At 41.3% G+C, this 16594-nt stretch overlaps 1 protein-coding gene across 3 annotated transcripts; it reads right to left on the reverse strand.

Annotated features, from left to right (window-relative positions):
* Window positions 1–12699: 12699 nt before the first annotated feature.
* LOC120438668 (butyrophilin-like protein 10) lies at window positions 12700–16510 on the reverse strand. 3 transcript variants are annotated; one of them, XM_039609140.1, is made up of 5 exons: window positions 16143–16510; window positions 14090–14431; window positions 13257–13991; window positions 12984–13184; window positions 12700–12904 (listed from the first exon to the last, which is right to left on the reverse strand). In XM_039609140.1, the coding sequence occupies exons 1-3, from the start codon at window positions 16168–16170 to the stop codon at window positions 13855–13857; spliced, it is 507 nt and encodes a 168-aa protein (XP_039465074.1). In that variant the 5' UTR covers window positions 16171–16510; the 3' UTR covers window positions 12700–12904; window positions 12984–13184; window positions 13257–13854. The 3 variants fall into 3 exon arrangements, with proteins under 3 accessions (XP_039465074.1, XP_039465073.1, XP_039465075.1); XM_039609139.1 differs by having other exon boundaries at window positions 12984–13991; XM_039609141.1 differs by having other exon boundaries at window positions 12984–13991; window positions 14071–14431.
* Window positions 16511–16594: the final 84 nt, after the last annotated feature.

Raw genomic sequence — 16594 nt, forward strand, 5'->3', positions numbered from 1 at the left:
CTTCCTGTTGCTCGCTCTCTTCTCCCTTATCTGATCACCAACATCCTGTGCTGTTGCAGCCCTGACCTCAAAACACCTTTCACAAGAAAAATCATCATTTAAACTTATTCTTCTACAAAATCAAAGAAAAAAAAAAAAAACAACCATTTTAATCAGCCAAGTTTAAGCATATAATCAATAGCTTCTAAATAAATTGCATCATTGCTGAAAGCTGCTTAAAACCACACCTGTATATCAACTCTAACTGTATTTTAGAACTCACATTCCCTGTTATAACCTGTTTGAATATAACATTTTATTTCATTTTGCCGCTCTTAATGTCATGATACACTCTAATTTATACTTTATCAGACTTAACCAAAATACATAAACTTCCTCCCTCTGCTTCTGTTTTAAACCAAAACTTCAACCAGCATTTCTTATTCTGTAACTGCATTTTATATAATAAGACTAATTTAGAGCTGCACGTGTTATCTCAATATTTTACATGTCACACAATCTAGTTACAAGCAAACTCCTATTCAGTTCCTCTTTTCTGTCACTTGTTATTGGGCCAACTCAAATTCATGTGTGTTAGGACCTCCATATGTCTGTAAGCGTGTGCAATCCTTCAATAACTCAGGTCATTCCCTCTTTTTAACCCTCCAGACACAACTTTCTAAGCCACAACTCCTTGAACAGCATAGAATGCAATGTGTATAAAATCATTCCTATGTGTGTAATCTATTCTTTCGGGACAGCGACACTTTCAGTATGCTCATATGCTCATAATAATATCTGTATGTGTAAGCCTGGATTATAACCACTTATCCCAAAAATATCCCCACACATTTCCTACTCCTAAAATCTTCCCTAGTTTTCCCCAAATTATCTAAGCATATCTTTTATTCCCCCAGTTTCCCTTTAAATTCGGTCTACGACTTCTCATGGACACCCTTTATCTTCTAAACAGAATACAGTTCATTTTACTCCTTTAGCCTAAACATGAAAATAACAATTCCTGCCTCAGTTTTACCATATCTAAATTATCACAAACACCCCATAATTATAAAATCATCCTATAACCCATTTTAAATTAAATTCCCCCTTTTTATTTGGACTTCACATGTGTGTCCAAATAAAACTCAAAATATGTCACCTGGGCCTAAGAAATTAAAGGGACAAAAGGGTTAGGGTTATCATCTCTCCCAACACTTCAGCCATCCTCCTCTCCGGTATTTTGCTCCGGCCCTAAAAACCTGTGTTTAGGGAATAAAATCAATTTAATCATCATGACCCCTCTCCTCGACTCCTTGCTCCAGTCGAAATCTGGATCCTTGGAAAGTTCCTGGAACCAAAACCTGTATATTAATTTCAACTTCACATTTCATACTCCGTTTACCCCCTTTATGATCCAATCTGTGTTATAATAAAGAAAGCCCAAAACATCCCAATTATCAAACAAATAGATTATAAAAAATAGCAGCAGAAATAGCAGCAAAATATGAAACATGTGTTTCATGAGTTATATCATAAAATGTTTCCCCTATAACATCAAGCCTCCACCCAAAAATATAATGTAATCCCATAATCTAAACCCCCTTTAGAACAAAAATTCCCTCAACGCAACTCAAAAATCAGCATCCCCAGATTTAAGTCTCCCCCTTGTCCTGCTTATGGCCAAAGCAAAACAAAGCATCCCATTTCTCTTCCTGGCATGATAAATTTGTCCACATTTATTCATCCCCACCTTAGTCCAGTCACTCACATTCAGTCACACGCATTCACACCTGATATTTTTGCTGATACTGCAGCCTTCTGCGCACGTCATCAGATGCTCCACATCAGCAAAATGAGCTCAATTCTTTTTTTCTTTTTTTTTTTGTTTTCCTTTTTAGGAAAATAGTTCTCTATACATTTTACTGGATTGAATCGCTGCAATCCTTGTAGACAGAGACTCTCCGCCAATCAGGTCTCCTTCTCAGCCAATTTATAATTTGAAAAGCCCACCTGAATTTTGTCAGCGCCGTTCGCTCACTCTCTTCCAGGCCTGCTTACAATAAAAATGAAAAAGATAGCTGTTTAGTAGCTCATCAAAGTACCAAACAAAATCACCTGACAGGTTTTTTCTGAGTGCACTACAAAAAATTTTTGGGCCCTTCTTAGACAAATCCATGTCTAATCAAACACCCTCTCTTCAAATAAAACAACAACCTCAAAAATCAGAAACAATCTCAAAGTTCACCCGTTCACTGCAGTGAAACCCTTGTCAAAAGATCAAAGACCGTTTGCACAATGTCTCCCTTCCTCACTCCGCCATGTTTTCATTAAGCATAGTATACAAACCGATTTCAACAACCTATCATCCCTAAATTATAAATTTCCTATCCAAATCTGCCCCTCTGGACAACCCTGACCACCATAATCAAATATCCCGTTACTTTACCCTTTTATATTTCGCCATATAATCCTCAACAGCCACCGCTCTCTCTCGAACTGAAAGCCTCCGAGACACAAACACAGGAAGTGTCTCTGTCACTCACTCACTCCAGCTAATTTGCATAGTGACTCACCGCTCAACAGCCAACTTGACAAGAGAAATACATGTTTAAACCTTATCACATTATTGAATTATTTTCATTTTCTTTCTATACTAATCACTGATTTTTTATCACTCAGTACGAGAGCACTCCTAAGTCTCTCTTATAAAAACTGCGTTTATCACTTTTCTTTTGTTTTTTTCCCATACTCCCTCCCCTGTCATATAACTTCTTTGAGTCAACCCCAAACTTTTAAGTCTATTTTATTAAACATTCACACCATTCTCTCACTCATACAATTAGCAAGCTGATCTTCATTGCGTATGCTTGTTCTTAACCAAGTTTAATCAACGTCTGCGCATCAATCCTCATTAACTTGCCTGTGTCTTCTTAAGATGAATGCATTTTCTGTTTGTATGTATGGTTTTGCACATGTTGCTTTGCCGTATTTCAGACTCCTTCACAATTTTCCACTTCACAGTCAGTTTTTCTCCGTCCCCGAATTACTAGCCCACACTTTTCGATTAACAACCCTCCTTAAATAATAGCCCTCCTGGTCTTCAGCCAGCAGTTAGGGCTTGCTTTCAGGTTCCTGGACACATTATTCTGTGAACAATTCAACCAGAAACTTGCCTTAACATATCCATTAAAGTTAACCTATAATTTCTCCCGACTGCTGCATCTGGAGAATTGTTCCAGGTCTGCTTCGCTCCTAAAAATAACAAAACTAAGACATTTTCATTATTATCACATGGGCCTAAACGACGATTTCTCCTCCTCTGGTCAAAAATACCCATTATGTCATGTATGTAAGCGTGTTCTTCCTTGCGTTATGTGGTCATGTAAATGCAGTGTAAGCTGTTTTCTTCATTGCATGCCTTCATTTTATTCTTCCTTGCATTTTATTTATTCATGTCAATATACACGAAGTGTAAGCTGTTTCTTCATTGCATCTTAAATTGTAATCAGTTTTACTTCATGGATCTTTTCTCTAAGTTCTGGATTCAAACTATCTCACTCCTGATTCATTCCAAACATAATTTCACCTGTAACAATTTTTGCATGTGTGTTTTCTATTCATTAATATAATTGTCAGTTATTCTCCTTCATTATTTTTACCTTTTGTATTGTTTACCTCTTTGTTGTGACGTGGTGGACATCCCTAAACCCCTCAAGAGTCCAGCCTTCAACGTCAACCCAATCATATCCTATATACTCGCAGTCAAACTTGTCCTGGTTCACCTGACCTTGGTCCATCTCTTCACACTGTCCTGTTTGGCCTTCAAAGCAAACACAGTCTGTTTCTTCTCTGTTTTGATGTTTCAGTGTTCCTCTTTTACGTTAAGGTCCAGTCTGGCAAAACACCACATTCAGTTCCTTCGCCTCAGTGCCCCCCAGTCATGTGACACTGTTCTTGACCAGCCTCCAGTTCCCCCTGCATGTTTTATCACAGGGTTTCCTCCATTCTGCTTCTGGAGTCGTCAGTCAATCTTATTTTCATTTACTCTCTTGTTCTTCTTCAGTCATCTTTCAGTCTTCTCTTTCAAGCATGGCAAACATGACACTCAGTGCCCAATGCTTTTCCACAGTTCTTTATCCCACTGTTCGACTGCCCAGCCTGTAATTCACAGTACATGTTACATACATGCTGCTGCTGGTGTCGTCAGTGTTCCTTTTGTCTGCTGTTGATCCACGATGTTCTGTCGGTCTTCATCAGGAGATTAGCTGGCCTTTGAGCTTCTTCTCAGGGTCAAGGACAAAGTGCCAGGTGAAGCTATAATTTTAAGCCAAAGAGTGGCCTGTTTTTCCCAATTGTGCTAATCTATGATTTTTTCTGCTGTACTCAAGGATTCCAGGTTGAAAGAACTCCACCTGTATTAACACACTAAAGCATACAATTAATATCCTTTTCATTTCTTTTCTTTTCTTTTTTTTTGCTTCATCTATCTGTAGTTTAACTCATTTGTTTCTCTTCTCCGTTTACACCCTTGTCCCCATAACTTCCCTTTCCGTGGACATATAGAGCCTAATCCATTATTTCCTAACCCCCTTCAGCCCCTGCTATATGTCGGTATCTAAACATAACCCAACCAAATGTCCCCTTGTCCCTGAAAAGCTTCATCGATACTGGGCAGTGTGATAAGAGAGCTTAGCTTGGATGTCGAGCCTATCGAGAGTCCCTCAACAGGACTCTCACCAGCCTCTGAGCATGTCATAACCTGGCAGGGTAGCTGAACTAGGGATTCCGAGTCTTTTTTGGATAGCCCAGTCCCACCCTGTCTTTCACTGTCCCCCCTCACACTCCCAGATGTCGAGTCCTGGGCGACAGGTTCCAGCGAGTCGCCTGACCCAGTTTCAATCCTCTCCAGTTCCCCTGGGTGACTCTTTTTCATATGCCGCCTCAGATGATCCTGTCTTCCATAACTCCGGGCACAGTACTGACATCGAAAGTCTTTACGTTTAGTGTGCACTACCATGTGCCGTCGTACTCCTCTCCGGGTGTCAAACTGCCACTCACAATACTCACAACGATAATTTCTCGGCTGTGTCCCAACTTCGAAATTGCCAACGTGTACTCTAAGATGTTCCAAGACAGCCCCAGTGGTCGGGAATGGCTTCAGGCACACATCACAGGTGAAGTTTCCCCTGTTGGCAGCATGTAGGGCGACGTGGTATCTGAAGCCCAAGCTCGTGTAACAGCGCCTACCGCACTCCGGACATCTTAATGCCCTGTAATTCGGATCATGAGTCTTTAGGTGTCTCTTTAGGTAGTCCGCACGGTGAAACCTTTTCTCACAATATGAACACCCATGGTTTCCCGTTAACGAATGAGTTGCCATAAGGCCTAGTACCTTACGTACGTAGACAATAAGTATTAAAACAGCCCTAGGGTGTTTCTCCTGGCTTGCTCTTTCTACCCGAACTCTTTACTTCTACTAAGTCTTACTCTACAAACAGTACCCCCTTATCTCCTGTCCCCTTATCTCATGTCCAAGTTCAAATCTTTTTACCTCTTTTTCACTCATTCAGACAAATCACGCAAAGTCACTCAACTCAGATACTAACCGCATTCAAACAATTAAATTCACTTATAATACGCTCTCTTACGAGTATTTTAGACATGCTTTCCATAATCAGAAAAAGCAAGTCAAAGAAAAACTGAAATCTCTACTCATTCTCACAACACACACATGAAATAAAACACACCTACATTTCTGGCTCACCATAGGTTACCACTTTAAAGTAATATGTTGGTCTTAGGTACTGTACAGTGCACTCAACCTATATATATAAGTCAGTCAACACCTATACATCCACAGCAATAAATTCACACTCTATTATCTAATGAACAGCATCTCAGTCACAGGCATTTAGCAAACTTTTCAAATAATGATTATTAAGTTCACTCACACTCTACACTGAAACCAACAGTCCCCATGTGCATCACCGCACCTAATTTGCATTTTCACACACACACCGTGCATGTTCACAGGCTCTCTAAAAACTCACAGAACCGTAGCATCCTGTCACTCAGTCAGACTCATCAAACACCCAACTCTGTTTATACATAATTTTACACAGATGCCATATATATACAACTGCACAGATTTTAGGCCTTTTCGCTCCTAACAATTTCGTTAAATTTACTATAACCGACTCGAACGGGCAAACCCCAGGTTTTTTGTGATCAATATACCAGGCCAGACTCGAACTGACCTGTCCAGATTTCTAACCCTAATTCAATTTAACAGTACCCAAAAAAGCACAATTTAGGAGACTCGAACTCCTAGCAATTTTGAAGTTTCCCCAGTTCTTCCCGGTTTGTCGTACCGTATTAACCCTAGTCGCCGCTAGGTGAAGGACAAACGTCTTTGTCCAGCAGGGAGCATTACCTCCGAGAAACATGTGCTTCTTACCAGACCCCCCTGGCGTTCTAGAAAACTTTAGAGTAATTTAAACCCACAATCTACACTCCAAATCAGGAGTAAAATTCAGGCTGACCTATTTTTGTGGACATCGGGGACTCGAACCCACGAAATGACCATCACAAAATAGACGCACTGTCCAATGGGACTTGAACCCACACAAATGACCAATTTCCCTACTTTCTACGTGAGACTCGAACTCACTTTAACTCTTTTCCTTTTCTTTGGGACTCGAACCCAGTACTTTTACTTATAACTTATCCTTATTTCAACCAACATGCTCATGAGATTACAACCAACACCAAAATCAAAACAGACATTCACCAGTACTTACAGTGACCAGGCTTTGAATTTGACATGCCCAATGTGACACCTTTTGGAAATATATTTCAACAGGCAGTGTCTTACCTTTAAATGCCCCGGGGAATGCCTGCTCACTTTCACCACTGATTAGCGTCTGCCCGCCCGACCGCCTCGGACCCTGTCCAGCACCTCCAACCGATCTTCCCTCCTTTCCAAGTACCGGACGAGCCCCCAAAATGTTGGGATTCAAAAATATTGGAAAAGGAGTGTGGAGTGCTCTTAAGAAAAACCACTCAGGTCGACGAGGTAAGATCAAGGCAAAAGATTTATTGGTTCACATGCATGGTGCTCTGGGTTGAGTGCTTCAACCGAGAGCCGAACAACAAAGACAAGACAGAGATTTTATAAGAATAGAACAGTACCTCCCCTCCCCTGCTGTTAGGCAAAAATACAGTGAAACACACGTCACCCGAAAACCACAAACGTTCAGTTAACTTTTGACACAGTTCAAAAGAACATTGTCTAGTCCCCACCAGCTCGCTTCTTATCTTGATGACCTATCTAGCATCTTCCTGTTTCCACAGACAGCCTAGGCACCTTTTTTGCAACTACAGCAAAACACCTCTCGTCTCCAACCTTTTGCAAAAGTCATGACCTGTCTGCACCCGAAATGACTTCACACCTCTCTGGGGGCCTGAAGCCTGCCGTATACAACCGAAACCGTTTGTGGTTTTCTAGGCTAAATGTCACCCTCCAAAGAAGCTGCTGAAAATATAAACGACACTGCTTACTTCTTAAAACTTAAAACTTAAAACTTAACTCTAAAGGAATATAAGTAATAAAAATGATAAAACTTAAAACTTAAAACTCTAATAGCATATAAGTAATATAAAATGATAACTGAAAGATTTGACATGTAAGCAGGTGTGTTGCAATTTCTTTCAACGCTCCTGTCACTCTCTCACCATATATTGGCTGATCATTAACGTCCGCCAAGAGTTTCTGACCCTCACTTGACCAGGAGCCACAGCTCCTTTAATAAGCACAAATGCAATCATGTATAAAGATTAAAGTCCTCCTCATTATGAAGGGGTTTTCCTGTCACTTACAGTCAAACTGTTAAAAATTACAATGGTCGGCATGCTCTGTTGGAAGTTGCAAATTATATCCTGACCAGGGCATCTTTCCGGACCCGACACTGTGAAATGCCAAAAAGAGAGCTTCAGGCAAAGTTTGGGTTGATTAACGCTTTTAAATTCAGTTAGGGCACTAGCAATCGGGCCACCGTCGGGGACGGGATAATGGCTAAATTGGTCGCAAAAAACTTTGGGAGTTTTCCGCTGGGCGGTTATTATTAAATTTGTCAAAATTAGGTAGGTTTTAAGAGGCCTAAAAATCTGTGCAGTTGTAATTAAAAGACGTCTGTGTAATATAAAATAAGAGATCTTTGTGTGGAGGGAGTCTCTGTGTCAGTAGTGCACTGCCTGTTGACTTCTATTTTTAGATGGTGTGTGTGAATGCAAATGAGGAGCGGTGACGTGCATGGAGATTGTTGCTTTCGGTTTAGAGTGTTATTGAGCTTTATAACTATTGTTTCCAAATATTGCTAAATGAACTGTGACTGAGATGCTGGTTTTGCTCACTACAAGTGTATAAATAGAGTTTGATTTCATTACTGTGAATCTATAGTAATTCACTGTGTTTTAATATATATATTGAGTGCATTGTACAGTACCTAAGACCACTATATATTTTTCTGTAGTAACCTCTCTTGAGCAATAAATGCTGGTGTGTTTTAGTTTTTTCCAGTTATGTGTGTGCTGTGAGAAGCTGTAAGGATGATTTGAGGTTTCAGTTGTTTTTCTTTGACTTGCTCTTTCTGATTATGAAAAGCATGTCCAAAATACTCGTATGAAAGCATATTTTGAGTGATTTTAACTGTGTGAATGCTGTCAGTATTTGATTTGAGTAACTCTGCGTGATTTGTGCAAAATAATAAATAGGTAATAATATATGGAGGACCACAAGAGCCATGCGCATTGAAATAAAAAATTCTGTGCTTAATTTTAATAAACTGATTTTTAAAATACTTTTCAAGTCTTCATTTCAAAAAACATTTTTGAATTGCACTTTAATAAACTGCATTTCAAAAAACATTTTTGAATTGCACTTTAATAAACTGCATTTCAAAATCCATTTCCCTTTCCTATTCGCTCAGGGATTAACATGTGGATTAGCAGTTGGATTAGCAGTTGGATTAACAACTTCATTTTAAAAATCCTGCTGCTATTCAAATTAGCCACACCGTGGGATGTAAGGAGCTCTCTGATTGGTTGGTCAGACACAGGCTGTCTGCCAGCCTGGATTTTTCTAGCTCATAGCTTTGCCCTGCTAAGAAGCATGTGTGCTTGTACAAAGGCCGTTCAGCCTCAGGATTTACACTCGGCTCGACACGGATATGTGAAGAATGAAGGGACCCTGCAGCGAAACGGAGAGCCAACCTCTGACTGAGTGCCCGTTTACTCAGTCTGACCACCTGTTGAAGGTAAGGTGCTAACATGGCTAACGCTAGCATCACCGCACGTAGCCCCGTTATTTTAAGGTCATCTTAGCTTATGAAAATTTTACGTCGCAGCTGTACGAGCTAGCTACGTGTTTTGTAAGCTGCTGTGCTCTTCACAAATAAAGCTGGAAGCAGCTCAGACGGTTAGAACCAGCACTGAGGTCTGTTACATTTATACAGTGTTAGAGCAACGGCTGCAACCTACAGCCTTTAAACTAGCGATTAAAATGCTGACAGTAAACTCGTCAGTCCAGATGTTACCACATTACTCTATGGTACTTAGAGTTAAAACAACTGAGACAGGCTGATTAAAATAACAGCAATGGGCTTCAGAGAAAATGCAGCTCTAAGGAACTTCTGCATTAGTTTTGTTTTTCCGAAACAGAACCTGTGTCCATCTTTTATACCCTATATGGCTTAAACTTTCATAAGTTAGAGTTACTGGTGCTACTGAACCTACCTACTCAGTCACTCTAATATTATATATTATTTGGTGACAGTAGGAAGGAAGAACTTCCTTTTAACAAGAAGAAACCTCCAGGAGAAACAAGATCAGGGAGTGGCAGCCATCTGCCATGGCTGGTTGGGGTGAGGGGAGGAAGACACAACAAAAGACATTATTTGGTCCTTATGATTAATTTAACAAAAAAATTAGCTCCTGCTGATCAAATGTAGTCGATTGCACAACATCAGTGTGAGGACATCAATATACATAGAGGTTTTGGCAAGGAGAAGGTCTGGAGCATTGACAAAATGTTAAGGACTTAAGAAATCAGCAGTGATCTTCAAGAAGCAACTGTTAATGCCCATCAGTCAATGAAGGGTAATATATCATTTCCAGACAATGGGATAATCAGCATTCTGCAGTGAGAAACATTATTCTTAGTGGAAAAACATTTTTATAAAGTTTATTATATAAAGCTGGATATGAACCACGACGCTTTTGGTTCATCCTTTTGGAATACACATGCTTTGTATAGATGAGAAAAAAGTGGACATGCTTGTTCATAATGAAGAGCACCAGGTTTGAATGTACTTCCTCCATTAAGAGCCTCGGTGTTACTTTTGACAGTGCTTTTAAACTTGATAAACAAATCAGATCCGTAGTCAAGGGATCTTTTTAGCTAAAGTCAAGTCCTACCTGTGCAGGAACGATCTAGAAAGGGTGGTCCATGCTTTTATTACTTCAAGGCTGGACTACTGTAACTCCCTTTGTGCTGGTTTAGATTGTTCCTGTTTGCATCGCCTCCAACTGGTGCAGAACGCTGCTGCTCGCATGCTGACCGGTTCCAAAAAGAGAGACCACATCACTCCGGTCCTCTGCTCTCTCCACTGGCTCCCAGTTGCTTTTAGGATTGATTTTCAAATTTTACTGCTGGTTTTTAAGGTTCTTAACGGTATTGCACCTCCTTACCTGGTCAGCAGACTTGATGCTTTTAGATGTTCCCAGGTACAGATTAAAGACTAGGGGAGAGAGGGCTTTTGCTGTGGCTGCACCCAGACTGTGGAACAGTTTACCCCCTCACATCAGATTCTCCACAAGCCTAGGAACTTTTAAAACTGCTCTTAAAACTCACCTATTTTCACTGGCTTTTAGCAATGTTTAACCTATTGTTTTTAATTTATTGTTTTATCTGTGAGGCATTTTATGTACCTGTGTTTTATAGCATTTTATATTTGTATTTTATTGTACAGCACTTTGGTCAGCCTTGGTTGTTTTTAAATGTGCTTTATAAATAAACTTGACTTGACTTGACAGGTTTGTAGAAAACCAAACGTAAAGACGGTGGTGAAGAGGTAATGAGTTAGGCACCATCCGGTCCCCTCTATACCGAAGTATTACAGAGTCAAATGTGAGGCCATCTGTCCCACAGCTCACCCTAACCCTGAGCCGGGACCGAGAGACAGAAGAGACTTGAAGAACAAACTACAGAGACGCAACCTTGACACACACACATACAGAAAAGGAAACAAACACAGAAACAAGACTGAATACACAAAACGGGACATGGAACACAGAGGAGGCATGATTCCAGAAATCTGAAGATTAGATAACAAACTAAGACCTGAGGATACAAAAAACAAAGAGATCACAAAAGGGAACTAACATCAATCTAGAACCAGAACCAGAAACAGGGGTAACAAAACTGAGAAGTTCTGCAAAATATTACACTCAAAGAAGAAACACTGTAGAACTAAGTAATACACTCCTGTACTAGCAGATTTCTTTTCCTCCATGATGTATTAATCATGTATGTAATCATATCACATTAGCTATAATAATTTCATATTTTCACTTAGTTGTATGCATGTTCACTACAGAGGGGCCTTATGCTCTACACACACAGTGAGATCATTGTATGGAAGACATTAAAAGATAGTGAGACTCCTTCTGCTTATCGAGGGGAGTGAATGTTTAGGTGGGGGCCCTGTTATAAAGTTGAAGGTCTACAGCCATCTTGCTTTTAAGGAGGTGACAGATGGTCGTAACTAGGGATGGGTACCGGTGTCCGGTGCCATGATGGCACCGGTTCTGACATAAACGGTAGTAACCAGACCGAAAAGCAGCGCACATTTCGGTGCTTTATTTCGGTGCTTTTTTTTTTTCCTTGAGCCAATTCTAGCCAATCATTTTACGTTTCCGATGAAAGTAGGCGGGTTCAGGTACGTACGTTCTTTTAGAGCAGAGCTACAGATTAAAAAAGGCGAAGCGGTCAAAAGTCTGGCTGTACTTCGCAGCAAAGCATGCAAACTCAGCAGCCTGCAACAAGTGCTTTAAGCTGATACTGTGATACTGTCAAAGGAGGTAACACCTCGAATCCGATGAAACACCTGGTGACGCATAGCGTTTTTTTTTAAAGCCGAGAAATGCGCCGTGTTTAGCTTGCTGCGAGACCTCACACCGAGCACATCTACTGCGGGTGTGGTGCCTGTTATCGGACCTGGAGTTAGCAACATCCCCCAAAAACCCGAAGAGTAGAGTCCTGGCCCCTAGCCCTGCCAGTGTAGCAGAAATGATGATGGCAGCAGCAGCCGTTCTTCTCTGAGTGAGTAGCTTAATGTTGTTCGTGTGTAATTCACATTGAGTAGGCTAACCACGTTATTACATTAATGCATGTAAGGTGACCTAGCAAACATCATCATAGCTACATGCGGCTTGCTTCTTGTTTGGTGGCAGATACTCCCTTCACCCTGGCCAAAAAGGCTAAAATGACCAAAGAAAAAGTGGAAAACAGTTAAACATGAGAGGTTTTTGGACCAATTTTGTGTTTTTTCCATTGTTTAAGCACTGCTTCCAGCCAAGAGTGATACCATATATGCCCTACAGCTGCAGCTGCAGAAAAGGCTTACATTGTTATTTTTTTTTTTTACAAAAAAAACTGTCACGGGACCGAGTGGTCTGTACAGAACAGGACTCAGGTGCAGAAACCCAGAGCTGAGACAGCAGATGATGTCACAATAATTTATTAGGCTGGAGTGCAAGAAACGTAGCAAGGACAAAAAACAATAAGACGTGGAGTTTGACGTGGCGTGACTAGGACGAGGGAACAGGGCCTGAGATGCAGAGTGGAGCTGAGCAGGGAACAGTCACACTGAAGAGAGAAGACAGTGGAGTTAGCGAGGTAGTGGAGGTAGCTCTGAGTGATAAGTTGTAAGAGTAGCAGTTCTTACTTGCAGTTGGGGACATAGGGTGTTGAGAGGGGGGTGATGAGAATCCAGGGGGGCTGAGTGGTGTGGCAAGGCTGACCTGAGATCCGGGGTCTTCAGTGTGATGGCAGGAGGGCAGGCAGGTGAGGCACAGAGTGATTTTCAAAATGTTTGCTTAGTATCCTGAGTCCAGAGGTAGCGCGTGAGGCAAGGTGAAACCAGTAACTGCAGCACAGGAAATTATTGTTAGTAAGATAAATCACAGCGAGAACTTAAAGCATAAGGCCTGTTACCAACATGAGTTGATGACGAACTGGCAGTGAATGAACATCAATGTGTTGCTTAAATCCCTCTGGCTTGATTGCCTGCAATAGGCTCCAGGTGTGCAGGAGCTGGAGGAGTTGGCCCTGCCCAGGGGCGGATCCCAGGTAAGTTCAGGAGCCTTATGGAAATTCCAGCCACCCACTGCAGACCATGACAAAAACAGCTAAACATGAGAGGTTTTTGGACCAATTTTGTGTTCTCCATTCTTTAAGCACCAGTTTGAGCACCGTTTAAGCACCGGCACCGTTTCAAAAGTACCGGTTTGGCACCGGTATCGGATAAAACCTAAACGATACCCATCCCTAGTCGTAACTTTTGTTAGAGTGGGGGGGGTCAAGGATGAGTTGGACTGAGGGAATAGTGATATATGATATGTTGTGGAATGTTCTTTGTTTGGGAGTGTTTAGGAAGGTAGAAAATTGTTCAGGGCGGTGCCCTGCCTCAGAAAACGCTTTGGTGTTTGACCAGAACGGTTTCTCCACTGCAGTGTTTTTCTTTTTATAATAAACCTCACTTTAAAGACACACTCACCTGGTGGTTGCAGTTTTGTTTTGGAGTTTCCACAACACTCCTACATACCCTCTTTATTTTTTAGCCTTTTATATCCACAAAACATGCCGATACCACAGCAAATAGCCAGGACAACCACAGGAACCAAGACAGCTGAGAGAACTTTGGGCCAGACTGGAGGAGGTGGAGGAGGAGGTTCTGTAATTAACACAAGCACAAAAAACCTGAACATCATCCAGCAGATTTTGATAAATTTAGAGTTCACGTCTCCTCTAACCTCTGTCTACATCGCTGACCTGTGACCTTCAGCTGTAAGTAAGTCCAGCTCACATCTCGTCCAGTGATGCGGAGGATGCAGGTGTAGGTTCCATTGTCAGAGACTGTCGGGTTTCTCAGAGTGAGGCTGAGGTTTCCAGTTTGCAGAGCATCAGCACTCATTGATGTTCGGTTGGTGTAACGCTGGTTTTGGTCATCCACATCATCACCACTCTTCACACGAACATGGACTGTTGGGATGTTGAGGTCCTTGCGGTCCCACACTGCTGCTGTGAACTCACTGGGAGCAGCTAGTAGATGACAGGGCAGCAGCACAGACTCAGCCCCCTCATACACCTCCACTGCTGTGGCATGCTGGGAAACTGAGGACCCAAATGTAAAAGAGGTGAAAGTTCAAACTCTTACTACAGATGCAAAGATGGGTTCAGTTTACAAGTGATCAATTCAGCATCAGAGAGTTTCACACTTATGTCATGGTCTGAGCTGGTGGACCATGAGGAGTGGAGAGTGAAACCAAAAGCAGACACTTGCAAAAGAAAGTCTTTTTTTTTAAGGCAAGCTGTCTATTAATGGCTCGGTGACGCTAAAAAACAAAAGGTAAACGAGAACCGAGACTTAAAAAAACTAAACTGAGCAAACTAAAGCTGAAACTAACATACAGAACAGGGAAGATGGATTCATGAGCCAGTGGCTGGAAGCCAACCCACTAACTTCAGGAGTGAAACTAAAAACCAGTCTAATAGCGCCCGACATTATTTTGACATAAACTCATTGCTGCAGCCTCGTGCATACTTCAGTGATGACAACAATCGCATCAAAGAGTTTTTGGTTATCAAGATTTTCCTGTTTTCTTTATTTAAAAGGACTGCATTTGTTTTCCATCATTAGAACGTCATTGATAGTGATAAAGAGTGTGGAACTGATAGGTGACCTAAGTGCTGATGAACCTGCACACCAACAAACTGTCTCAAAGATCCAAAGACTTAAAATCAAGATGCTTCTCACAGGTACTACACTGAACAATCAGCATAATGGCTTTCGGTCTGTTGACACAGGCATTTTGACAACTATTAGTTCATGTGGTTTTGTATCTGAGGAGAAAGGAGATTCATTTGAATGAGAGAAAACAGCGATGTTAGTCAATGTTTATAATTGTTATAATTTAACTGTTCTGAAAGAGATGACACACATTTTTTCTTTAAACATAATTGTACTGCAGAACAGTGCGACTTACTACAATTCATTTGTTTACTTTATTTCTTGCTCATTTAAAACTACCCTGACCACCCTGAGTCTGGTCCATGTCTACATTCCTATTGACTATTGGAAGGGTTAGTCAATAACCCATAACCTTAACCTGGCTACTACTACTACTACTACTAGTAGTAGTAGTAGTAGCCAGGTTATAATTTAATAATAGAGTTTTCTGTCAGGACTGAATAAGGATTTTTGGGGGATGGTATGTGTAGGGTTAGAGCAGCTTTATAGTGTGGCTACAGAAACAGCTGTGAAATGTATGCGCTTATAGGCATTTAGTGGTTTGGACTTGGAATTAATCTCTTCCTGTGTTATATCTCTCGGCTGGCTAGCCTGGGAATGCCTTGGTGCCCCCCCGGACAAGCTGGAGGAGGTGGCCGGGGAGGGGGAGGTCTGGACTTCCCTGTTTAGGCTGCTCCCCTTACGACCCAGTCCCGGATAAGCAGAAGAAGATGGATGTTTTATAGATCGATATAATAAAAATACACCTTAAGAAAATCTAGCTAAATAATTTAATTCATTCAGACATAAAGCATCATTTTAGGCATAAGTATTTGTGTGTGTGTGGTGCTCCAAACAATTATCAAATATGAGAAATTAATTTGAAATTAATTTAAGTCCTGATTGATTTGGTTTGATTTTCCCTTCGTGAAAGCTGCAGAGAGAGGGTCTTCATTCAGGAGAATACACACAGCAGTCATCAGTGCCGTCGTTACAATATGACCTCAAGTTACAGACGTGTGTGTGTGTGTGTGTGTGTGTGTGTGTGTGTGTGTGTGTGTGTGTGCATGCAGAAGATCAGAGCGTCTTTCTTACTGAGTAAGAGGAGCAGCAGAATCTTCATCCTGCAGTCAAAATCCAGTTAGATCTGATCCTCAGTCAGACTGCAGACACATAAAGCAGCACACTGCAAACACCAGTTTACTTCCAGGTTCACTGTTCAGTCATGGGGGGGTAACCGGGGGTTCCCAGGCAGAGAGTATATAGTGTTACAGTGTTATAGTCCTATTTTTATCTGGGAGAAAATAGAACTAACTAGGAATGCACCAACACAGCAACAACAAACACATGCACCAAACTATTCTGTCTTGTTTTTAAAGAGACAGTGAGCTACAGAGAGATCAGACTTAATAATATGTAACCAGTGTCACCTGGCAGTCAGCGACCTTCTCTGGGACTGGAAGAGGAGGAGTGACAAAGAAGTGGTGGGTGGGTAAGGAGTAGTCAGCTCTGAGAATTTCAGGGGAAGATGATCTCACTCTGGTGTG

This window comes from Oreochromis aureus, linkage group 3 (genome assembly GCF_013358895.1).
Source record: "Oreochromis aureus strain Israel breed Guangdong linkage group 3, ZZ_aureus, whole genome shotgun sequence".
NCBI classification, from domain to species: domain Eukaryota; kingdom Metazoa; phylum Chordata; class Actinopteri; order Cichliformes; family Cichlidae; genus Oreochromis; species Oreochromis aureus.